General features: G+C 52.5%; 3 protein-coding genes across 6 annotated transcripts in view; all 3 read left to right on the plus strand.

Moving 5' to 3' along the window:
- Positions 1 to 15,425, plus strand: part of Col7a1 (collagen type VII alpha 1 chain) — a 30,781-nt gene extending 15,356 nt beyond the window's left edge. The window contains exons 58-119 of the mRNA XM_034483663.2: positions 75 to 104; positions 235 to 306; positions 382 to 417; positions 493 to 528; positions 618 to 698; positions 910 to 945; positions 1,312 to 1,374; positions 1,459 to 1,503; positions 2,375 to 2,410; positions 2,483 to 2,518; positions 2,625 to 2,720; positions 2,833 to 2,868; positions 2,958 to 2,993; positions 3,101 to 3,148; positions 3,481 to 3,516; positions 3,622 to 3,744; positions 3,831 to 4,031; positions 4,124 to 4,159; positions 4,247 to 4,300; positions 4,429 to 4,497; positions 4,571 to 4,615; positions 4,732 to 4,794; positions 4,984 to 5,028; positions 5,310 to 5,345; positions 5,459 to 5,494; positions 5,645 to 5,689; positions 5,808 to 5,840; positions 5,916 to 5,978; positions 6,101 to 6,136; positions 6,217 to 6,297; positions 6,424 to 6,492; positions 6,612 to 6,647; positions 6,745 to 6,786; positions 6,957 to 7,001; positions 7,091 to 7,135; positions 7,990 to 8,025; positions 8,111 to 8,170; positions 8,274 to 8,381; positions 8,549 to 8,620; positions 8,746 to 8,781; positions 8,878 to 8,937; positions 9,042 to 9,086; positions 9,283 to 9,318; positions 9,431 to 9,466; positions 9,544 to 9,600; positions 9,764 to 9,835; positions 10,218 to 10,289; positions 10,498 to 10,533; positions 10,798 to 10,878; positions 11,208 to 11,261; positions 11,456 to 11,509; positions 11,587 to 11,649; positions 12,011 to 12,073; positions 12,180 to 12,296; positions 12,882 to 12,959; positions 13,052 to 13,105; positions 13,256 to 13,304; positions 13,907 to 13,939; positions 14,071 to 14,157; positions 14,355 to 14,483; positions 14,583 to 14,777; positions 15,067 to 15,425. Coding sequence (XP_034339554.1) covers positions 75 to 104; positions 235 to 306; positions 382 to 417; positions 493 to 528; positions 618 to 698; positions 910 to 945; positions 1,312 to 1,374; positions 1,459 to 1,503; positions 2,375 to 2,410; positions 2,483 to 2,518; positions 2,625 to 2,720; positions 2,833 to 2,868; positions 2,958 to 2,993; positions 3,101 to 3,148; positions 3,481 to 3,516; positions 3,622 to 3,744; positions 3,831 to 4,031; positions 4,124 to 4,159; positions 4,247 to 4,300; positions 4,429 to 4,497; positions 4,571 to 4,615; positions 4,732 to 4,794; positions 4,984 to 5,028; positions 5,310 to 5,345; positions 5,459 to 5,494; positions 5,645 to 5,689; positions 5,808 to 5,840; positions 5,916 to 5,978; positions 6,101 to 6,136; positions 6,217 to 6,297; positions 6,424 to 6,492; positions 6,612 to 6,647; positions 6,745 to 6,786; positions 6,957 to 7,001; positions 7,091 to 7,135; positions 7,990 to 8,025; positions 8,111 to 8,170; positions 8,274 to 8,381; positions 8,549 to 8,620; positions 8,746 to 8,781; positions 8,878 to 8,937; positions 9,042 to 9,086; positions 9,283 to 9,318; positions 9,431 to 9,466; positions 9,544 to 9,600; positions 9,764 to 9,835; positions 10,218 to 10,289; positions 10,498 to 10,533; positions 10,798 to 10,878; positions 11,208 to 11,261; positions 11,456 to 11,509; positions 11,587 to 11,649; positions 12,011 to 12,073; positions 12,180 to 12,296; positions 12,882 to 12,959; positions 13,052 to 13,105; positions 13,256 to 13,304; positions 13,907 to 13,939; positions 14,071 to 14,157; positions 14,355 to 14,483; positions 14,583 to 14,777; positions 15,067 to 15,077 — 3,720 coding nt within the window. The 3' untranslated portion in view covers positions 15,078 to 15,425. The remainder of the gene's footprint in view (positions 1 to 74; positions 105 to 234; positions 307 to 381; positions 418 to 492; positions 529 to 617; positions 699 to 909; positions 946 to 1,311; positions 1,375 to 1,458; positions 1,504 to 2,374; positions 2,411 to 2,482; positions 2,519 to 2,624; positions 2,721 to 2,832; positions 2,869 to 2,957; positions 2,994 to 3,100; positions 3,149 to 3,480; positions 3,517 to 3,621; positions 3,745 to 3,830; positions 4,032 to 4,123; positions 4,160 to 4,246; positions 4,301 to 4,428; positions 4,498 to 4,570; positions 4,616 to 4,731; positions 4,795 to 4,983; positions 5,029 to 5,309; positions 5,346 to 5,458; positions 5,495 to 5,644; positions 5,690 to 5,807; positions 5,841 to 5,915; positions 5,979 to 6,100; positions 6,137 to 6,216; positions 6,298 to 6,423; positions 6,493 to 6,611; positions 6,648 to 6,744; positions 6,787 to 6,956; positions 7,002 to 7,090; positions 7,136 to 7,989; positions 8,026 to 8,110; positions 8,171 to 8,273; positions 8,382 to 8,548; positions 8,621 to 8,745; positions 8,782 to 8,877; positions 8,938 to 9,041; positions 9,087 to 9,282; positions 9,319 to 9,430; positions 9,467 to 9,543; positions 9,601 to 9,763; positions 9,836 to 10,217; positions 10,290 to 10,497; positions 10,534 to 10,797; positions 10,879 to 11,207; positions 11,262 to 11,455; positions 11,510 to 11,586; positions 11,650 to 12,010; positions 12,074 to 12,179; positions 12,297 to 12,881; positions 12,960 to 13,051; positions 13,106 to 13,255; positions 13,305 to 13,906; positions 13,940 to 14,070; positions 14,158 to 14,354; positions 14,484 to 14,582; positions 14,778 to 15,066) is intronic.
- Positions 15,426 to 15,516: 91 nt separating this feature from the next.
- On the plus strand, positions 15,517 to 17,218 carry Ucn2 (urocortin 2). The gene has a single exon (XM_076917973.1). The coding sequence runs from the start codon at positions 16,518 to 16,520 to the stop codon at positions 16,857 to 16,859; it is 342 nt and encodes a 113-aa protein (XP_076774088.1). The 5' UTR covers positions 15,517 to 16,517; the 3' UTR covers positions 16,860 to 17,218.
- Positions 17,219 to 18,274: 1,056 nt separating this feature from the next.
- The window catches only part of Pfkfb4 (6-phosphofructo-2-kinase/fructose-2,6-biphosphatase 4), a 50,078-nt gene continuing 46,172 nt past the window's right edge, over positions 18,275 to 22,180 (plus strand). The window contains exon 1 of one of the 4 annotated variants that reach the window (XM_076917630.1): positions 18,275 to 18,371. Coding sequence is in view for 2 of the 4 variants with exons in the window: in XM_034483964.3 (XP_034339855.1) it covers positions 20,454 to 20,571 (118 nt within the window). In the remaining 2 variants the exon portion in view is untranslated. Of the gene's footprint in view, positions 18,372 to 18,615; positions 18,725 to 20,073; positions 20,572 to 22,180 lie in introns of those variants that run through there. The other 3 variants (XM_034483967.2, XR_013105631.1, XM_034483964.3) reach the window with 3 other exon arrangements.

The following is a 22,180-nucleotide window of genomic DNA, read 5'->3' on the forward strand; positions in this document are numbered from 1 at the left end:
TCTTATTGTCCCCATTGCCCCTTTCCAGCCTCAGATTTCCCCTTGAAGTGTTCATGTCGCTCATTCCCCTGCAGGTAGATGCAGGCATTGAATCCAGAGACAAGGTACAGGGGCCTGTGGGTAGAGTGGAGCCTCAAGTCTGGGAAGTATCCAGTGGCCTTTGGGACAAGATATGGCTCAAGTGTCCCTAGTGGCTGAGGTGCTGTTCCCTCAGCAAGCCTGTCTCTGCCACAGGGAGAACCTGGACAAGAAGGTCCCCGAGGACCCAAGGGTGACCCTGGCCCCCCTGGAGCCTCTGGAGAAAGGGTAAGCATGATGAGTCTTGTGGGGGCTACAGTCCTGGGAAACCCCTTCTCTGATTCTTCTGTCTTTTGTCTTCAGGGCATTGATGGGCTTCGGGGACCCCCAGGCCCACAGGTGAGTGTGTGATTTGCCCCTTAACCTGCACCATCCACTGCTCTGTCACCCTCTATCTGACCTTGTTCCCTCCAGGGAGACCCAGGTGTTCGAGGCCCAGCAGGAGACAAGGTAAGAGGACTGAGTCTGTTTCTAGAGGCTTAGCTGGCTCGAGAACCCACCTCAGTCTTCAAGGCTTCCTGCCACTGTGTTTTCCTCAGGGTGATCGAGGACCTCCAGGGCTGGATGGCCGGAGTGGGCTAGATGGGAAACCAGGAGCCCCTGGCCCCCCAGGACTACACGTGAGTAACAGTTTTCTCAGTCCTGTAGCCCTTCACTTCACTTGTTTGGTCTTAGCCTTGAGTTCTGGTACCAACATGCTCTCTGTGTGTCCTTTTAGAGAGACTTCCTATGTGGGGTATGTCACTGGTAGGTTTTGGGTTCACAGGAACTCTTGCCTGCCAATGGGCAGGAACCTTCATCCCACATGCCTAACTTTGAATTTCTTCTTAGGGTGCTTCAGGCAAAGCTGGGGACCCTGGGAGAGATGTAAGTCAGGGGAGATATCAAGGTGGAGGGTGGCTTGGGGACCCAAGAGAGGCCTCATGGATGTCATCACAATGAGAACAGGGCAGATGGTCCTGCTGGGTCTTGGGAGGAGATCTCAGTTCCTAGTCAGCAGGTCACCTGAGTCCCCTTTGCTAACCTCTGCTTTACACATCTTAACAGAATGGCTCTGGGGTTCTTCCATTAGGACTCAAAGCTAGAGAAACCTTAACTTACAGGATCTGGGCCTCAGAGGATTTCTACAAGACTCTGATTCTCTACACTGGGGACCCTTCTAGGCTATGGGATGCCATTGTCCTAGGGGACAGCTCAGAGACCTCAATCCTAGTAATGATTTTTCTCCTCCAGGGGCTTCCAGGCCTTCGAGGAGAACATGGCCCCCCTGGTCCCCCTGGCCCTCCTGGAGTACCAGTGAGTCTGGCTTTCCGGCTATTCCTTTGGCCTCTTCTACCATCACCTGAGTCCCAAGATCTGACCAACTCTCTGTTCCCACAGGGAAAGGCAGGCGATGACGGCAAACCTGGCCTGAATGGGAAAAACGTGAGTGTGTTTAAGACAGTGCTGCCACACCTGCCAAGAAAGGCCCACGTGCTCACACAGCCCAGAAACACAGACAGCACACGGAGCAAATGTACTGACATATGTAGATATGCACCAACACCAGACATAGCCCTGATGTGACAGTGCATTTGAAGTGTGTTCTAGGGCACACCTGGGCAGCCTTGTGGACACGATGTTAGATCTGTGTGCATGTCAGTGCAGGAGGGCCAGTGCACGACAAGCCACAGCCACTTGTCCAGCCAAAGAGCCACAGAACCAGGTTGAGAGCAACAGACATGTGAGCATCAAGCCATATTCAATGACATGTGGAGATATGTTAACACTTGAACAGTACATTTAGACAAAGATGTGGTGAGACAAAGTCTCACAGCTCTCCCATGACATAGCTGAGGACATGCTGGCATGCGTTTATAGCAATAGTCACCAACATACATATGACCATATATATTAAAATACATGTAAGATTTACAGACACAAGCCAAAACATACAGTTTCTAAGGAACTGGGGACCTGAGTGTATATGGATAAATTCATACTTAGACATAGGCCACAATATGCAGATTGAGGACATACAGAGTCCTGTGTACATCTGCTAAGACACATATGGATAGGTATGCTCATAAAACATAAACTCTTACTATGTCTGCATGGATGTGAGTTACATACAGAGAGCTACAGGCACACATAGGCAACCCATGATTATGCAGCAGTTTGCTGGGATGGACAGACGTCGGCACTCTAAGACACACAGCCATGAGGCTACAGGCGCAGATTCAGTTACAGTCATCTGAAGTGTATACAGACAGTCTCGAAGCCAGACCATTTGGGATTATGGGTCTTCTGCCCACAGGGAGAACCTGGAGACCCTGGAGAAGATGGAAGGAAGGTAAGCCCCTCTCTTGAAGATCTCTCTCTGGGCTCAGATTGGATCATGTCTATAAAGCCTTATCTTCCTTAGGGGGAAAAAGGAGATTCAGGTGCCCCTGGAAGAGAAGTGAGTGCTTGAGTTTTTCATATTCTGTGGTCCCTGATCATGATCCTGTGAGAAATATGGTTTCACTCTTCCCTGGGATCCTGGATACTAACTGTATCCTCCACAGGGTCCTGATGGTCCCAAGGGTGAACGCGGAGCTCCTGGTAATCCTGGACTCCAGGGTCCTCCCGGTCTCCCGGGGCAGGTCGGTCCTCCTGGCCAGGTGAGTGTCTAGGGTAACTGTAGGACTCGGGATCAGTAGCCCACTCTGCTTCCTGAGCTACCGTTCTGGGGTGCCTTGACCTATGTGACTCTTATGTCTCTTCATACTTCAGGGTTTCCCTGGTGTCCCAGGAATTATGGGTCCTAAGGTGAGTATGTGTATCTGTGTCGGGTAAGAGTGTGATGAGGATTGAGCAGGGTTAGGAGACATGTTTCCGCTGGATCATTCTCTTTCCAGGGTGACCGTGGAGAGACTGGATCCAAAGGGGAACAGGTGAGGCTCCCACTTTTTCCTTCTGTCCATGGAGCCATGCCCTCCTGCTAGATGTACACATATCCCACCCTCTGGCTGGGTCCCAGTAGCCAATTTCTTGTCTCTAGGGCCTTCCTGGGGAACGTGGCTTACGAGGAGAACCAGGGAGCTTGCCGGTGAGTAAGACCTGGCCCTTGACCTTTGTCTGCATACCCTGGCAGTCACCTCTCTCTCTTTCCCCTTGTCATGGGACTCTATGGCTTCTGCCCTCTGTCCTCAGTCGCTTGTACCACCGAGGTTCCTGTAGCTTCCATTCAAGGAAGCAGAGGTGGTGGAGAAATGCCAAAATAGGCCTCACAACTGACCTCAGAGGGCAAGAGGGTGTAGAAACTTTCTCAGGGGACAGTGTGGGGCAGGAGAGAGTATGGGGTGGTGGGCTGTGCCCACTGACCCACAAGAGAGAGCCTTCTCTTGCCTGGCTAGTTCTTTACCATCTTTGTGTCCTCAGAATGCAGAACGGTTGCTGGAAACTGCTGGCATCAAGGTAGGTTGTTTAGAAGCTGATGTAGGGTCAAGTATAGCCCTGTGAGACAGTGTCCACCGGGCCCTGTGGATAAGGTGTAGCAGATACAGGCCTGCTGCTCCTCAGGTGTCGGCCCTGCGGGAGATTGTGGACACCTGGGATGAGAGTTCTGGCAGCTTCCTGCCAGTGCCTGAGCGGAGACCTGGCCCCAAAGGGGACCCTGGTGATCGAGGGCCTCCAGGCAAGGAGGTAAGAGACTGCTGGATGCTCAGTGGTTGTCCCTGGTGGAGGGCACATTCTTACAGCCACAAGCATCTACCCTTCTCCGCCCCCAGGGCTCCATCGGCTTTCCTGGAGAACGTGGGTTGAAGGGAGAACGTGGAGACCCTGGCCCTCAGGGGCCTCCTGGCCTGGCCCTTGGTGAGAGAGGCCCACCTGGTCCACCTGGACTTGCTGGGGAACCTGGAAAGCCCGGCATTCCTGGACTCCCAGGCCGGACTGGTGGTTCAGGGGAAGCAGGAAGGCCAGGAGAGAGGGTGAGCCTGGGGCTGACCAGGAGGGGCGGGGGAATGGTAGGAGAGACTGGCTGTTTCACTGATGTTGGCTTCACCCTGCTCTCTGCATCCAGGGAGAAAGGGGAGAGAAAGGAGAACGTGGAGAACAGGTGCGTGCCGGGGAGACACTCTGAAGGGGCCTGCCTTCCTGGAGCTACACTGGCTGGCATAGCATCCTGTTTTCTTTTCTTCTGCAGGGCAGAGATGGCCTTCCCGGCCTCCCTGGACCACCCGGCCCTCCTGGCCCCAAGGTGATCATCCAGCCTGAGATTGGGCCCCAGAAACCTCATAATTTTATGTGATCCTGGGACCTGTACTGATTGACCTCTTCACACCTATATGACAGACTCATCTTCCCTCCATGATTTTGTATTTATAGGTGGCCATTGAAGAGCCAGGTCCAGGACCCGCTAGAGAACAAGGACCTCCTGGACTCAAGGGTGCTAAGGTCAGGGTGGGGTCAACTTGTGACCCAAGCCTTAATATGACACTAGGACCTAACCTGACATCTCATCAAACAGGGGGAGCCAGGCAGTGATGGTGTTCCTGGACCCAAAGGAGACAGGGTAAGGCTTCCTACCCTACTATGCTGTCTCTCTATGGGGCATACCATGAGTGGTTTGCACATATACGTGCACACATGGCAGAGAATGGGGCTCAGGGCATGATGTTTGGTTTGCAGGGTGTACCAGGCATCAAAGGAGACGCAGGAGAGCCTGGAAAGAGGGGTCATGATGGCAACCCAGTGAGTTCTTGCCCCATAGGTCACACATGTATGAGAACATGGCTGTTCCATGTGTTGTCATATATGCAGGGCTGGAGTTGGCACTGCTCAGGAGCATAAGTTCTATCCTTGGCCATGAGGGGCAGGGTGGGCAGTGAAGAAGGGGGTTGAGCATAAGGGCAAGGTACTCTTAGACCAATTCTTTTACAGGGTCTGCCAGGAGAGCGTGGTGTGGCTGGGCCTGAAGGGAAGCCGGTGAGTGGCCACGGGAGTGGCCGGCCTAGGATCTGAGCCCCTTGCTGTGTTTATTACTTGAGGGAGTTGGGCTATGCCTATGTGCAAATTGCAGACACAGGTGCATGTCTGACAAGTTTACCGTGTCTATGAGCTATTTGTAAGGGCAGTCCACAGGTACTTGGCCATCTGTGCCAGAGAGGTGGATAGTACAAGGGGCTCACCAAACAAAAGTCCTCAGAAGGTGGGAACAGGCCAAAGTGAGGCCTGGACCAGGGTTCATCAGCCCCTTCCTTATGCAGGGTCTGCAGGGCCCGAGGGGGACCCCTGGCCCAGTGGTGAGTACATTCAACCCTTCACTTTGTTCCTGTCCTGTGCCAAACGCCAATGAAAAACATTGCCTACTTTCTCTGGGTGGGGCTGGCTCCTTTCATCAGATTCTCCCTAACAGGGTAGCCATGGAGACCCTGGACCACCTGGTGCCCCGGTGAGTGATGGAGAAATGATGTTTAAAGAGGGTAGAAAAGGGGAGGGATGTCACCTGTCACTGTTGAGAAGCCAGGCTTTGTTCAAGAGAATCCTGGAGCCCCAGCAGGCAATACTGAACCCTGTGTTCTGCCTTCATACTTTTTTCTAGGGTCTTGCTGGCCCTGCAGGACCCCAGGGGCCTTCTGGCCTGAAGGTGAGTCTAGGCATGGAAGGGGAATGAAATTTATAGATGAAGAAGGGAAGGGGATACCACACATGTCTATTTCCACAATGAAGCTGAGTACATGGTGTCTGGGTTTTTTTTTTTACAGGGAGAACCTGGAGAGACAGGACCCCCAGGACGGGTGAGTAGCGTAGCTGTTGGGATAGGTTACAAGGACACTTGTGGATTTGCCACTGTACTGAACTTCTCCTTCCAGGGTCTGCCTGGGCCTACTGGAGCTGTGGGACTTCCTGGCCCTCCTGGCCCTTCTGGCCTCGTGGTGAGTGAGTTGTGGTAGGGATACCATGTTATACCTCCTGTGTTCCACAAGTTCCACATTCTCCCATGTCCTTTGTCCTTCACCTTATATGACTTTATATCTGCTTCCCCACCCATCCCCAGGGTCCACAAGGCTCTCCAGGTTTGCCTGGACAAGTGGTAAGTCCTAGTGGGCTTTGGCTAGACTCCAGGGGTTAAGGGTCATTACACAGGTCTTTGACTGAGTCCCTTCTTTTCAGGGAGAGACAGGGAAGCCAGGACCTCCAGGCCGCGATGGTAGCAGTGGAAAGGATGGAGAGAGGGGAGGTCCTGGAATCCCAGTAGGTGTTTTAGGAGGATTGGTGGTGGGCCCGCTGTGGAGCCCTGTGCCAAACTGGCTGGGTAGAAGCTGGGCATCACGGATAAGATGACAGAGAGACTGAATTCCTCACACTGTTCTTTCATAGGGTTCACCAGGTCTGCCAGGTCCTGTTGGACCTAAAGGAGAACCTGGGCCTGTGGGGGCCCCTGGACAGGTGACTCTTGCCTGTTTCCTACTCCCTGCCCTAAGCTTCAGTTTCCACCTGCCATCTGGGATAGCAGGATGGGGTGGGAAGCAAGGGTGGCTAGACCACTCACTGGGCATTCCCCACAGGTCGTGGTCGGGCCCCCTGGAGCAAAAGGCGAGAAGGTGAGTATTAGAAGGAAGGGTGAAGGAACGGGAACAAGGGAAAGGAAGGACAAAGGGACAGGGGTGAGGAAAAGCTGCTGACCCCCTCTGTTATCAGGGAGCCCCAGGAGACCTGGCTGGAGCGCTGCTGGGAGAGCCGGTGAGTGTGACACCCCTGACAGGAGGGGTCCTTTGACCCATGGTTTATCTATTCTCATGACTCTCAGCTTTCACAAGATCCCCCTACATTTGACCCTGGCCTCAGACCTACCTCCTTAAGATTTGTTTGTGCCTGACACCTGTGTTGTCACATAACCCTTATGTCTCCAGGGAGCCAAAGGTGACCGAGGACTGCCCGGGCCACGGGGTGAAAAGGTGAGTGGGTCTGGGCTTCCAGCATAAGTGTGAGACGGAGTAGGAGTGAGGCCGGGAGGCCAGGGGCCCTGACCATCCTCTATGTGCAGGGTGAAGCTGGCCGTGCAGGAGAGCCTGGGGACCCTGGAGAAGACGTAAGTCTGGGGTCTGGGTAGGACCAAACCTGGCTTGACCATGAAAACAAAGACCATTCTTGGGGTTGCTTATAGCACTGAGCCTTTAGCCTATGTTCTCCGGAAGTTTCTGTTTGGAACACACACAGCACACAGCTGCATGCTTTTTGGTTTCCATATTGTGGACTTCCGTTCTTGTGGATGCTAGCTTGGCTTCTGTGTGACCGTCCTTCATCACGGTTCCTTACCATGGCTGAGCCCAGGCATGTCTGGTACTGCCTCATCTCCCAGGTCTCAGGGCACAGCAGAATTTGTGCAGGCCTCTCCTTGGTCATGTGTTTATCATCTTGTGTTCCACCCCCATCTGCCTGAGCACACATCTGTGCTCACATCTAAGTTTCCTAATGGAGTTTCCGCTGAGCGTCACATCTGTGGTCCCTTCTGTTTGCACGCTCATGTGTGAGCTCTGTGCCTGTGGTCACGGCTGAACTCCCACGTGTCTGTGGTCACATCTGGGCCTCCCTTGGCCTGTGTTCTTCTCACCAGTCTATGGTCCAGTCTATGTTTCCAGAGGCTCGTAATCATCTGAGTTCCCCTGTGAATACTTTTGGTCCATCGAGAAGCTTGGTGTTCATATTCCTATACCTTTAAAAAATGTGTCTGAATGAATGTTTTGCCTGCACTACCTGCTTGCCTGTTGCCCTTGGAGGCCAGAAAGGACATTGGATCCCTTGGGACTAAAGTTGTAGATCATCGTGAGCTACCATGTGTGTATGCTGGGAATTGAATCTAGGTCCTCTGGAATAACAGCCAGTGCTCTTAACCTCTGAGTCATCTCTCCAGCCTGAAATATATATATAAAATTTGTTTTTTAGGGTCAAAAAGGGGCTTCAGGACTCAAAGGTCTCAAGGTACAAACGTATATGGAAAGGCCTTTGCTTGGAACCATGGGTGGATGACTCTTTAAACCTGATGAGACCCCTCTTTCTCTCAAAGGGTGAGCCAGGCATTGGGGTTCAGGGCCCCCCTGGCCCAAGTGGTCCTCCAGGTATGAAGGTAAGTCAGTGCTCCATCACAGGCTCCTGAGGTGGGAGGAGGAGTTCTGGGGCCTAACCTGGGAAGTCCTTCTGTGACCACTCCCCCTTTTAATCTGTTTCAGGGAGACTTGGGCCCCCCTGGTGCTCCCGGTGCTCCTGGTGTTGTTGGGTTTCCTGGTCAGACAGGACCTCGAGGAGAGACAGGCCAGCCAGGGCCTGTTGGAGAGCGGGTAAGAAGGCTGGGGATAGCATTGGGGACTTGACCACCACCCGACCCCTGAATTTGGTACCAGATGGGGAGGAAGAGACTGGGCCTTCCTTGGTGGTAACCAGCCTTGAGAGGAAGAGAAAGATGCTTCCCAACCCACTTCTATATCCCTTGCCCCATTTTCTACAGGGTCTGGCAGGCCTTCCAGGGAGAGAAGGTGCCCCAGGTCCCTTGGGACCACCTGGACCACCAGGGTCAGTGGTGAGTAGAACTGCCTGGATGCCCCAAGTCTGCCCATGTGAGAGTTATTGGTAGGGACTAGGCCATGAGGTAGGGTATAGGGGGACTTCAAGCCCATAGGTTTCTCATCTTACTCTGACCCACAGGGAGCACCTGGTGCCTCTGGACTCAAAGGAGACAAGGTAGGTGACATGCTGCTGGCTCTCTCCTGTGCTTCACTGAGCTCCTGTAATCCTCTGTCCTCTACTGAGTCCTTACTTATTCCTGTTGAACTCTAGGGAGACACAGGAGCAGGGCCGCCGGGGCCCAGAGGCGAGCGTGGTGAGCCAGGTGTCCGGGTACGTATATGTCCTCACCACAGGCAGGGCTCACCACCCCTCCATTGTAGTCCTTGCCTCAGATTCCCAACCTCTGACTCAGTGGACCTAATGTCATCATTCAGGGTGAAGATGGCCACCCTGGCCAGGAAGGACCTCGTGGACTCATGGTATGTCCTGTCGGGGAGAGCCTAGTGGAATGACTCACCCACGCCTGCCTGACTGCAGGCTGTCCTGGCCCTCGAGTTCTCCTTGCTGGCTCTGGTCCTTCTATTTCCTCTCAGTCCCTGTCTTACTCTGTCCCTTGAGCTGCCCCTCACTAGTCCTCCACAGTCCCATAACTCATAATCACTTTGTTCCACACAGGGGCCCCCTGGCAGCCGGGGAGAGCGAGGAGAGAAGGTAAGAGTGTAGGAGGAAGACCCCTGGGGTGACTGGGGGTGATAATGGATTTGTAATTAAGGTCCAGGCCCCTCCCCCGACTTCGTGAGATTCACATTTTTCCACTCAATAGGGTGACACTGGTGCTGCAGGGCTCAAGGGTGACAAGGTGAGTGTGGTTATCAGGGAGGGCTAGTGTAGGAAACTGGGGTGCTCCTGACTTCTCTTATTCCTCCTGCCCCTCAGGGTGACCCAGCTGTGATTGAGGGACCTCCAGGGCCACGAGGTGCCAAAGGGGATATGGTAAGTGGGTGGGTCTGGTTCAGATATGAACTCAGTCTCCCTTGGCTGTGGGAAAGAATTCAGTGGGACTGGCCCAGGGGACCTGAGAGCTCGGCTTTCCAGAACACAAGGACACCCAGCCTGACCCAGGCTTCTGACTCTGATTTCTGACCTCTTGACCTAGGGTGAAAGAGGGCCTCGAGGCATAGATGGTGACAAAGGACCTCGGGGAGAAAGTGGGAATCCTGGTGACAAGGTACAAGGAAGAGTGTGGGTGGGTTTTCCTCATGGAGTCCTGTAGGCTCTGTGTGTGTGTGTGTGTGTGTGTGTGTGTGTGTGTGTGTGTGTGTGTGCCTCAGAGAGTCAGAGAAGGACAAAGCTTATTGTGCATGAGAGGGAAGCTTAGGCTGTAGTGATTCTAAGGTAGTGGCGAAGACAGGGACCATGGAGAGGACAGGGACCGTGGGAAAGGACAGGAACTGTGGGGAAAGCTCCAGTGGCTTGTGGTGAGACCAGGAGGAGGCTCTGGGCTACAACTCTGTAAGAGGAGCCTCTGAAAACAGCAAGGAGGCTCTTTGGGTGTTGGGGTGCTCCAGATGGTGTCTTGACTCTGTCTTTTCTTCCGGTCATTCCTAAAGGGCTCCAAAGGAGAGCCTGGTGACAAAGGCTCGACTGGATCAATTGGAGTTCGAGGACTCACAGGACCCAAGGCAAGTTTCACCTCAGGCTTAGTCACTCACGCTCACAGCTGCCTTGGGGATCTCTTATGTTAGAGGGATCTTGGTTTCCTTGGCCATATGTGTTCACACAGTCTCTATGTGCAGACTGGGCCCTGGCTTAATGGGTCACCAAATGATTGCATGTGCCAGCTCAGGGCACCGTTACATTGAAGGACTTGCCTCGATCTGTTTCCCACAGGGAGAGCCAGGTGCTACAGGGATCCCTGGTGAGCCGGTAAGATACCCCAATCCCATAGAGACCCCCCTGTCCTCATAAGGCCCCCATTCCCATGATGACTAGGCCCATGTAGCCCTTTAAGGACCTAATTTTTTATGACCTTTCTCAGAAGCTCCTACCTTTGTCATAAACTCTATGATAGTGATCTCAGCTCATGCTGACTCTTGTCTCCATGGCAATGGGTGGTGACTGCACTCTAAGGTGGTTCTTCGTGATCCCTCAGTTTCCTCTCTTGATCCATGTTAACACCTTTTCTCCCAGGGAGCCCCAGGAAAGGATGGAGTCCCTGGTTTCCGAGGAGACAAAGGAGATATTGGCTTCATGGGTCCCAGGGGCCTCAAGGTGAGCCAAGATGGCCTGGTGTTGGAGAATAAGGGGCCTAGGTTCAGATTTGGGTGCTCAGGGGTGTTAGTTCAGGTTGGGAATGTCTAAAACCAGTAGTATGAGCTGGTTTTAAGCTCAAAGATTCAAGGTGAAATAGAAATAGCTCTTTTTAAAATTTTTGGACCCAGGCTCTTGGGTAGCACAGGCTAGCTTTAAACTTATTATGTAGCCAAGCCTGAACTTGAACTCCTGACCCTCCTGCTTCTACCTCCCAAGTGCTGGGATTACATATGTGTGCCATCACGCCTGACTAAGAAGTTATCTTCTGATCTGCTTTCTTACCTTAGGGTGAAAGAGGAATAAAGGGAGCCTGTGGCCTTGACGGAGAAAAGGGAGATAAGGTATAGATGTGATGGGAGATTCTGGGGCTGTGGTGCTGATGCAGAGGCCATGAGGGCTGATGTGGAGCTGATGTGGGGGTTCACGGGGACTGATGCTGGCGTCATGGATATGAGGTTGTGAGGTCTACAGGGCTGATGTGGATGGGCTGTGGGTGCTGGGCCCCAGGGCTCACTCCTCTTCCTGATATCTTCAGGGAGAAGCTGGTTTTCCTGGTCGCCCTGGGTTGGCAGGAAAGAAAGGAGACACGGTGAGTGTCAGGGTACACCCTAAATGAAGAGGGGCAGTTGACAAGAGAGCCAGCCTCACACTTTTTCTTTCCTCTAGGGGGAGCCTGGTATGCCCGGTCCGTCTGGGGCTCCTGGGAAAGAGGGCCTGATCGGTCCCAAGGTACAGGGGCTCTTGATAATGGACACGATGGGAATGGAGTCGGATAGGCCAAAGAAAGTCATAATAGAGTCAAGGAAGGCTGTGGCTTTGGGGGGTTGTGGGGCTGATTTTGAGATTTCAGTAGAGGTTTGGGGTCATGGCAGAGAGTTAGGATGAAAAGGTAGAAGGTGAAGGAGGGGGGCATGTTGCATCAGGACAGGGCTTGGGTGGAGTTGGTATCATGGAATCATAGTAGACACAGTAACAGATGCTTGGATCATACACTGTGGGGGGCATTGGGCCAGGGAACTCCAAAGCTCAAGGAGGTACAAGAGCAGAAGGATGTCAAGGCTGAGTATTTTTCTGCTTCTTCTGTTTCCAGGGTGACAGAGGCTTTGATGGGCAGTCAGGACCCAAGGGTGACCAAGGCGAGAAAGGGGAGAGGGTAAGTTGAGGTCAGGGTTTGTGGTCTGGGGGGGGGAGCATTGTCTCTGGTAGTGGTTTCGTCTTGAAGGGGTTTTAAACACCAACCCTTCTCCATCTTTCCACAGGGGCCTCCAGGAGTTGGGGGCTTCCCAGGTCCCAGAGGAAATGATGGCTCTAGTGGTCCCCCAGGGCCACCTGGTGGTGTTGGTCCCAAGGGACCTGAAGGACTTCAGGGTCAGAAGGTAAAGGTTTCCAACTTCGATGCCTGGCTTGACCCTCCCCTTCCTGAAGTTTTTAGACAGGATCTCACTATGTAGCCCTGGGTGGCTTGGAATTCTCTATGTAGATCAGGCTAGCCTCAAACTCAGAGTTCTGCTTGCCTCCCAGATGCTGGGATTAAAGGCTTGCACCTCCATGCCTGCTGCCATTTTGTTCTTTAAAGTTTATTTTTTATTCTGTGCATATGAATATTTTGCCTTGAAAGTATGTCTTTGTACCATGTATGTGCCTGGTGCCTGAGAAGGCCAGAAAAGGGATCAGATCCCCTAGAACTGGAGCTACAGATGATTGTGAGCCACCACATGGGCTCTGGTAACCAAGCCTGGGTCCTCTATAAGAATATCGAGTGTCGTAACTGCTGAGCCATCTCTCCAGCCTGTGATGAGGCCTAAACCCATGGCCTTACTTACAATCAAGTATTGTACTGCTGAGCTACACTCCTGCCTTTCCTGTCTCTCTAAATTGAGGACCTACTGTGGTCTTTCACTTGCCTGTATTCTGACCCAAACTGTCACTGACCCTGCCTACTTGGTCTTTGTGTCTGACAGGGTGAGCGAGGTCCCCCTGGAGAGAGTGTGGTAGGGGCTCCTGGTACTCCTGGCACCCCTGGTGAGAGAGGGGAGCAGGTGAGTGAGGATACCTCAGCTTGGAGTCAGAGATTAACATCAGCTCTGATATCTGAGATCTGTCACAACTTGGTCATATTTGTCACACATAGGGGCGACCGGGACCTGCTGGCCCCCGTGGGGAGAAGGGTGAAGCTGCACTGACTGTGAGTTTAGCTTGGATGGGTTGGGGCGCCCAGAACCCTGACCCCTGAGTCCCGGAGCTCTTGACTTGATAATGACTTGTCTTTGATTCCTGCATTATGAGAACCATGATTCATGGGTTCTTCAGGGACCTTGTGGTCTTGTGTTCCCAGGAGGATGACATTCGGGGCTTTGTGCGTCAGGAGATGAGTCAGCATTGTGGTGAGTGGGTCTAGTGTGGAGTCTCCTGCCCTAACTGCATCCCAGGATACCTAGATGGGGGCCGGCAAGCCCCCAGAACTTAGAGGGCAAACAGAGATCAATGGTACGAAACACAGATGTTATAGGATAAACATGCTAACAGGACCTCCTTAGTGGAGAGGGAGAGATGTGGGCGGCTGCACAGTGTTCTGATGACTATCTGTGTGGAGGGGTAGTGTAAGGAGCAGAGCTGGTCCCAGCTGTAACACACGAGGGGGAGGGATGATCCTGGGGGCCCTGCTTCTTCCTGTCATGACTACTTTCATCTCTTCGCCTCCTGACCCTGGCTGCCTTTGGCCCTTGCTTCCCTGGTTTATTCCCAGCTTCTCACCCTGATGGTTCTTCTCCTCTATGCTCCTCCCTGTCTCTCCCCTTCCTTCCTCCTCTTCCCCTCTCACCTGTTCTCTCTTTTCACTCCTTTGTCTCTCACCGGCTTGCTGGCTAGCTCTCTGTATATCTTAGCCCCTAAGCATGTGTCTTTTGTCTCTCTTTCCCCATCGTCCTGCCTTTGTGTCTTGTTTCCATTTCTCATGGTCTCATTCTACCTTTTCTGTCACTTCCAGCCTGCCAGGGCCAGTTTATTGCGTCCGGATCACGTGAGTAGCTTTCTGTATCTAGAACTTTCCAAGGCACCAGAATGCCTATCATTTGGGTCTTCTTAGCAGGGGTGTGGCTAGGGTGGCTGACCATGATAACCGAGGATGTCATCACCTGCTCTGTGCTTTAGGACCCCTCCCCGGTTATGCTGCGGACACAGCTGGCCCCCAGCTCCACCATGTTCCTGTGCTCCGGGTCTCTCACACAGAGGTGGAAGGTGAGGCTGACAGCCTGTGGGGCATGCACAGGTTGGGTATAAATATGCATATGGGTATTTGTCAGGACACGTAGTATGTATATAGAGTCTACACACAGGACACACACACATTTCTGCACATGGGGGAGATGGGTATTGTCCATTCTGTCCCAGAACTAGCTGGGGTTTCCTCACAGCATACCCCACCCTGCCTGCAGGCCAGGTGCCCCCTGAAGATGATGATGACTTTTCTGAGTACTCTGTGTATTCTGTGGAGGACTACCAGGACCCTGAAGTTCCATGGGATGGTGATGCTGAGATTAAGGGCTGGGACCAGCGAGGTTCAGGTAGTGCCAGACAGAGCTCATCCCACCGCTGATCTTTTGCTGATTTTGGATTCCTCTGATTCCCACTATCCCCGGTGACCTAACCACTGCTGACCCTAGATCTCTGCTCCCTACCACTGGATGAGGGCTCCTGTACTGCCTATACCCTGCGCTGGTACCATCGAGCTGTGCCTGGTGGCACAGCCTGTCATCCCTTTGTCTATGGTGGATGCGGAGGGAATGCCAATCGTTTTGGAACCCGTGAGGCGTGTGAGCGCCGCTGCCCACCCCAAGGGGTCCACAACCAGAAAACAGGTATGGGCCTAGATGCTCTCAGTGGAGGCTGCGTCTACATGTGTTAGTGCTTGGCCAAGAAGTTCCCTGAGACTAGGGGACCTGGAGCAGATCCCAGATCCCAGAACTGGCTACATATCCCCAGCTGAGGAGCCTGCATGGTCCCTCTCATATTCCTTTTTGCTAAGGGTCCCTCTTGAGTCAGAGCGTACACTCCATCCCTCATGGATGCTTTAGTGTGTTTCTGTGCAGACTTCAAGTTGAGAAAGAAGTTCAGAGAGCTGAATGTTTTCTGATGTGTTCCACACAGGTGCTGCCTAGGGCCGAGGCCCTGATGACGCGCTTAGTGGCCAGCAGTCCCTGGAGGTGGCAGGGTCTCAGCCGGGTCCTGCTGTTCTCCATTTGGTGCTAGAGTTGTGTGTGCACATGAGCGTGTGTCTGTGTCCGTGTCCACTATTTCAGTGACTTGGTCCTATGGGTCTAGCCTTCCCCCCTGTGGACAAATCCCCATTGTGGCGCCTGCTTTCCTGGCAGATGACTCACTGTTGGGGGTGGTTGTGGGCAGTGAATGGATGTGACTGGTGTCCAACCTGCCCCTTGACCCAAGGCTGTGATACCATGGTGCTGATGGGAGGGGAGGGGGACATTAAAGCTGCTGTTTTAAAAGGCCTTTGTTGTTGATTGTTTGGGTGAGATGGGGGTATCAGGAGGCAAACTTCCTTTGGGGGAAGGGGTAGTCTGCATCGTATTACATGGTATAGAGTCCTGGCCCTTGTTATTTTTCTGTGTTCTTAGACCCCCTAACTTGTCTCCTCCAAAGAAACAAATAGGGTGGGGGCTAAGGAGGTGTCCTAGCTCCCTAGGAGGGGATGAGTCATAGGTAGGGAGCTGCCTCATGCCAGGAAACATGCCCTAGCTCCTACCCCAGGAGGCCAGGGGAGATAAATGGGCCTTGAAGTGGAGTAAAGGGTCAGCCGCAGGACTGTCGCCTGGCCCCAGCAGCCCCAGCCATCTCAGCCTGCCCCTGAGGAAGTTGCCATAGTGGTATGAGTGACCTTGAGTCGGGATGGGAAGGGTCTGGGTTGATGGGGCCTGGGGTTTGGGTGGATGGAGATGCCTGGACCTGGGAGGCTCTGGGGTCTCGGCTTACCCTGCTTCACTGTGTCCCCATTGCTGTTCTTCCTCAAGCAGCTGTGTGCTTGGAACCTGTCTCTGTTTTGTCACTTGGGGTTTTCTATTTCTGAGTCTTTCTTTCCCTCTAGCTGTCTCCCGGGTGGCTGGTCTCTTTCTGCCTTGTCTCTTTTCTTGTCTTCCCCTCTCTTGCTTTGTCTCCATCCCATTTACCTTCCTCTTCTGCTCCTCCCCTGCCAATCCCCTGCCTTTCTCTGCCTCTGATGCCATTCTTTCCTTTGCTCCCACGTGCTCTCCTTCTGTTTTCTTTGGGGTTTTTAGACAGGCTCTCAGTTTTGCAACTCAAACTGGCTTCAAACTCAGACCCTGCCTCAGCCTCCCAACTGTTGGGATTATAGACAGACACCTGCCTAAGTACACATTTTCATCCCTTCTGTCTAGCTCCTGTCTCTGGTCCTGTATGGCTCTCTTCTTTCTCTGACTTTGTCTCTGAGTCTCTGTCCCTGGCGTGCCCTCTGTAACCTCTCCGACTCCTCTTTGCCTCTTGCTTCTAGCAGTCTGTCTCTTCCCAATGAACTACAGCTGCTGAGCCTGGACCCTGAGCCTGTTTTCTCCTTACAGCCTTACCACATGATGATCAGGTGGACACTGGTGGTGGTCATGGTCCTGATGTTGGATAGGATCCTGTTTGTCTCAGGAACCCCTATCCCCACCTTCCAGTTTCTCCCTCAGAACTATCTGGAGACAACTCCCAGCCCTGTGGCATTGGAGAGCCCCTCAGGTAGCACCACAGGACCCTCAGTTTCCTGGAGCAACTCTAAAGCCAGCACTTACCTGGACACCCGTGTCATACTCTCCCTGGATGTCCCCATTGGCCTCCTGCGGATCTTACTGGAACAGGCTCGGAACAAGGCTGCCAGAAATCAGGCTGCCACTAATGCCCAAATACTAGCCCGTGTTGGCCGCCGCTGAAACTGAGAAAGGGGGTCATAAAGATGGGGTGACCCTGAATGAGAAGTTCTGGAGGACAGCCACAAAGCTGGACATTACTACATCTAGGCCAAAAACATACCCAGAGATCACTGTAGTGGACCACCGCCATAGCTTGCAAGTGTCTACAGTGTCTTTAGACAGCTTGGCCATCCATGTCTTGCCATGCTTCTGTGCCCCTCACGCCCCCTCACACTTAATATGTTTGGGCATCTTGAACACTAGCATGTATGTTCGATATGTAGAATCGTGTCATGCCTAGCTGTGTCTGGCAGTCACAGAGCATCTAGATGCCACCGTATGAGCTCCATCATTAACTGTAAAGGAGAGTCAACACAGAACCTCCCCCCCCCCCCGCCCCCTGCCCATCCCCGTGCTGCACCTGAGATCTATGCAAGGCCCACAGGCCTGGGCCCTCCCCCTGAGGCTGCTGCACCAGAAAAGATCACATGCTTGTTTTGTGATTTTGTTTTTGTATTTAAAGACAGTCTTGGGCTGGAGAGATGGCTCAGTGGTTATGAGCCCTGGTTGTTCTTCCAGAGGTCCTGAGTTCAATTCCCAACAACCACATGGTTGTTTACAACTATCTGTAAGGGGATCTGATGCCCTCTTCTGGCATGTGGATGTATATGCAGCAGAGCACCCATACCATAAATAAATTTAAAAAAAAAAAAAAAAAAAAAAAAAGACAGTCTTGCAATGGAATCCTTGCATGTCCTAGAACTTGCTAATAGCAATCCTTCTGCGTCAGTCTCTTGGGTGTTCATGTTACAAGCATGTGTCATCACATCTGATGACAGGCTTGTTTTGTGCTCTGTTAGGTAGCATCCTACTTAGATGTGGTTATCAGAGACATCTCCAGGCACTGGTACAGGTGATCACACATGAACGTGGGAAACCTGACCCTGGTGGCTTTGTCCTGTGTGTGTGTGTTGTGTGTGTGTGTGTGGTAACACACAGCCAAGCATTGTCTAGTCACACCTCAGCAGCCTGCCAGTTGCGTAGACATACATGGCTCAGGAGGGAGTGGATACTGCTGGGGATCCAAGCCAACACGATGCTGTCCTTGATGAATTGTGCTAGGCAAAGCTGTCCACATTTTTCTAGCTCCAACTGAGAAGCAGAATAATGCCACCAAGCATCTCGTAGCACTGACACGGTGGACATAAAAGTTGTGGTTGTGGAGGTACTCAATAAATGTCAGATGACTGAAGGATAGGATGCACCCGAATCACCCAGTCATGTGCACCCAGGCAGTGACACATGAGGGCTGAGTCACACCTGGCTTCCCTGTCCTTCCACTCACCTTCCCTCCCTCCCCTCTGACCTGCTCACTGTGAAAAGAGTAGGCTTCACCTTTACATCCCCCGTTCTATTGCTGGGCTGGTGCTGAAACTGACTTTCTGGGGAGTGTGATCCTATTTGCCTGTGCTTGAGGCAAGGGCTCCCAGTGGTGTAGACACTCAAGAAGTAAAAAAGACCGGACGCTGAGAGGTATGAACTGCTCTCACTGGGAAAAAACACTACTGGGCTAATGGCCCGGAGTGCAGAGTGCAGCTGCTTGCCTGGATGGGGGGGCCTGGCAACCTCACAGAGCAAAGCAGCCCCGGGAGGGCGGGTCTAGGGCGACTAGAGAGGCGGGGCCGGTTTTCCTTTGAGCCAGCGGATTGGGGGTTGGGGGAACAGGGGCGGGGTTTCCTTACCCTTCCCGAGCCGCGGGAGGTTGGGGTGGGGGGGAGGAGACGAGAGAGGGGGCGGCGGCCCTGGCTAGTTCGGTTGCAGGATGGACAGACGGACATTAGGAGGCACTTCTCTAATCGACTCTTGGCGGGAGAGCCACGACGAGGGTAGGCATTGGGTAGCATGGGGAGGGTGGGGATTGGGAGAGGACCTGGATGTAGTGAAGATAGTGTTGGAGGGAGCAGAAGGGTGTTGGGGGTCTCTTAAAGTACTCTGAGAGGGCATCAATCTGTCAGTGACCTGAAGAGGAGGGAAAACTGGGGCCTTGTAGGGAAGAGGGTCTTGCACCAAGCTGGGGTGTGTATAAATAGTGTCTTCCTTTAGCCAAGGAGGAGAGCTAGCCAGCTGGAGCTGCCTGAGGCACTCCCCCGCTATGTCCCTTGCTAGTCTCTGAGGGGTCTTGTTCATCATGGTCACCCAATTTGAGAAGTTTTTTGTTTTGTTTTGTTTTGTTTTGTTTTTTTATAGATCTGCCTTGGTCTTTAAGCCTCTATTTCTAGGGCACCCACTGTGTGTTCTAGGCTGGTCTTGAGTTTCTTTACACACCTACTATGTGCTCTTTCTTTTTCATAAGCCTCTCTGAGCTGCTTCTTTGCCTTTCCTAGCTTTGAGTCGCCTGGAGCACTTACTGTGTGCCCTGTACCAGGCTGGATCAGGAAGTACCACAGATCAGGGTTCACAGGCTGCCACTCACATGGCTGCATACCCCTAAATTAGAACCTCACACTGTGAACCCTAGGCCCAGAGGGATGCTGGGGACAGTTCTTAGAAATAGCTAGAGGAAGCTAGCATTCCTGGGAACTGTCACCACCCAGCAAAGCAGCATCTGGTCAGGATATGGAGAGGAAGAGAAGGAGCAGGCCAGCAGGCCCTGGACAGTATTTTGTTCATGTGCATATGTATGCCTGGGTCCAGGACTAATCAATATCCATGTGTCTGTGTGCGAGCATGTTCATGTGCATTTGTGTGGCAGGGCTGAGGCCCCTGGATCTTTATGTTGTACGTGGTGGCTTTATTGGTACAGCCAGGACTAGGCAGAAGATACAGAGAGTGGGGAGAGTTTGACCCTTGAGAACTGAGGGTCGAGGACTTTGATCATATGTTTTCTACTAGGAGGTCCAGTGGTCAGTACATATAGTACCCAGAGAGCCAGCCAGGACTAGACCAGTTCACGGCAGAGAAGGCCTGAGCTAGCCATGTTCATACATGAGTGCACACTAGCATTGTATCACTGCCTGTGCATGGGACAGGGTAATTGGTTTATTTTGAGATGCCTTCAAGACAGAAAAGCCATGAGGGCTTTCTGAACATGAGACAGTAAAGCGAGATACAGGAGGCAAGGCTGTGAGGGTTGGGAGATGAGCCTGTGGGCTGGCTCTGTTATCTTGGCTCCTCCCTGTTCCCACCCTCAGTTTCTTACCTAAAATATGAGGCCATGGGAAGGGAGCCGGGAAGTAGGTAGGTTCTCAGAACAGATGTAGACCCTGGCATTAGGAAGGTTGCCCGGGCTCCTGATGTTGACCTATGACTTCCTAGCATATGGACTTGAGAGGGTGTGAGCTCAGAGGATTCAGCAAGGGGTGAGCTCAGAGGAGTGGGAGGAATAGAGCTACATTTCCTGAAAGCAGGTTCAGACTGGGTGTGGAGATGGCTCTGCCCTGGCTATCAGCTCTTGAGTAACAGCCAGGAGTTCTGGGGAAGAGGATGCATGGGACTGATGAGGTGCTGGGTACCCATGTGTATTTAAGGTGGGAGCCTTGTGAGGAGTGACAATGGTTTCGGTAGCTGTGGTCCCAAGATGACCTTGGCCATGGCCAGGACACAAACAGGAACAGAATGAGTGGCTTTGGAGAAGGAGGAGTTGCTGATGATCACAAGAGGAACCCAGTGGGTGTGCTCCAAGCTGCTCACTTCCCTCTGGGAATGGAGGGAGGATTCTGCAACAGGCAAGGAGGTAAGAGGAAATGAATATCTGCCTGCAGTAGGGTAGTTCCCCAAATAGTCAGCCAGAGCTGGTACCAGGGAGGCCCCTAATGTGCTTCTGAATTTTATTTCCTGGTGCAGTGGTTAAGATATCTTTGTTACAGTCATTCTGTCTTTGCCAAACTCTGAAGAGTTAGTTTGAGACTTGGTGAACTGACCCAAAGCAGAGATATGAGAGGAAGGGATGTTGGGCCAACTGTGAATGAGGTCAGCCTTGTTTTTCATGTCCCTAGCTTCTGGCTGGGCATATGTGAGGCAGGAAACCTGCCAGGGGTTTGGTGGAGGGCATTACTAGAGGGTAGTGAGATTGAGATGGGGCCTGCTGAGGCCTGCACAGAAAATATAGTTTGGAGAGGCAATGCTGGGCAGAAAGAAGAGATCTGAGCTCTCTGGAGACTGGTGGAGGTCAAACGCAGAAGAGTGGCTTCCCCTCGCTGGCCTTCACTGGCCTTTAAAGGGTTGTGTTCACTGGGGGTCGCCCAGCTTGAGAACTCTTTCATATGGCACCACTTTAACCCTTAAGCCTGAGCTGCCAGGCCTGGCCTGGGCCCTTTCAAAGGCAGAGAGGGAGGTAATATAATGAACATGTTTTTGAACAGATTTGAGACTGACACATTTAATCTGCACCACAATCTTGTAAAATTGATGACATCTGCATCTCATTTTCCTGATGAAGAGACAGAAGCTCATAAAAAAATGAATAAATTCATTATTAAAACGCTAATTGGGGCTGGGAGTGTAGCTTGCCTAGCATGCACAAAGCCCTAGGTTCGATTCCCTGTCTAAACAGTGGAACTTAGAAGGTAAAAGCAGGATGATTTGAAGTTCAAGGTTACCCTCAGCTATACATTGAGTTCCAGGGCAGCCTGGCTACAGAAGAACCTGCCCTTCTCCCCCAAAAGAAGGAAAAATCAAACAGCACCAAAAGTTGTAATTGGTAAACTATAAATCCTGGGAAGAAAATCAAAATACTCCTTAGTGAGTCCCCAAATAGCTTGTTCATATATTTCAGAGATTTAGTCCAAGTTCCCCGGCAGCCATGCCAAAACATGATAGATTTTTGAGATGTATTCTGTGTTTATGTCCCTAAGAAAAGGGAACTTTTTCTGCGTGGTTGAATAAGTTATTCTTGTGGACCTGGGAAGTTTTGAGGGTAAAAGCAGCTGAGGAGGACCGGAGAAGGTCCAGGAGGGCTGCCAGGACAGCAGGTCAGTCATTCGAGCCAAGCTGGTCTGGACTATTCGGCTCTAGGGATCACTCAGGTCCCGCCCAGCCTCATCGTACCCTTCTCCAGGCGACAGTGAGGTCACATTTCTCAGGTAGTAGAGGCCACACAAGCTTTGAGGCCGGCCTGCAGCTCCCTGGGCGGGACCCTGAGTGCAGCCTATGCAAATGAGAACATTCTGGATGAGTGCGGTAAACTTCACATCCGGGGCCGGGCCTGCATAATCCGGTTGTCAACGCAGTTGGTATTGAACATGCGCGTTATCAGCTCTGGCCTGAAGGACTGGGCGTGCCTAGTCCAAAAGAGGCCTTAGGAAAATTGGGCATGCGTAGTCGCAGGCCAGTGCCTCTTTAGT

The sequence above is a fragment of the Arvicanthis niloticus genome, chromosome 21, assembly GCF_011762505.2.
Source record: "Arvicanthis niloticus isolate mArvNil1 chromosome 21, mArvNil1.pat.X, whole genome shotgun sequence".
Lineage (NCBI taxonomy): Eukaryota > Metazoa > Chordata > Mammalia > Rodentia > Muridae > Arvicanthis > Arvicanthis niloticus.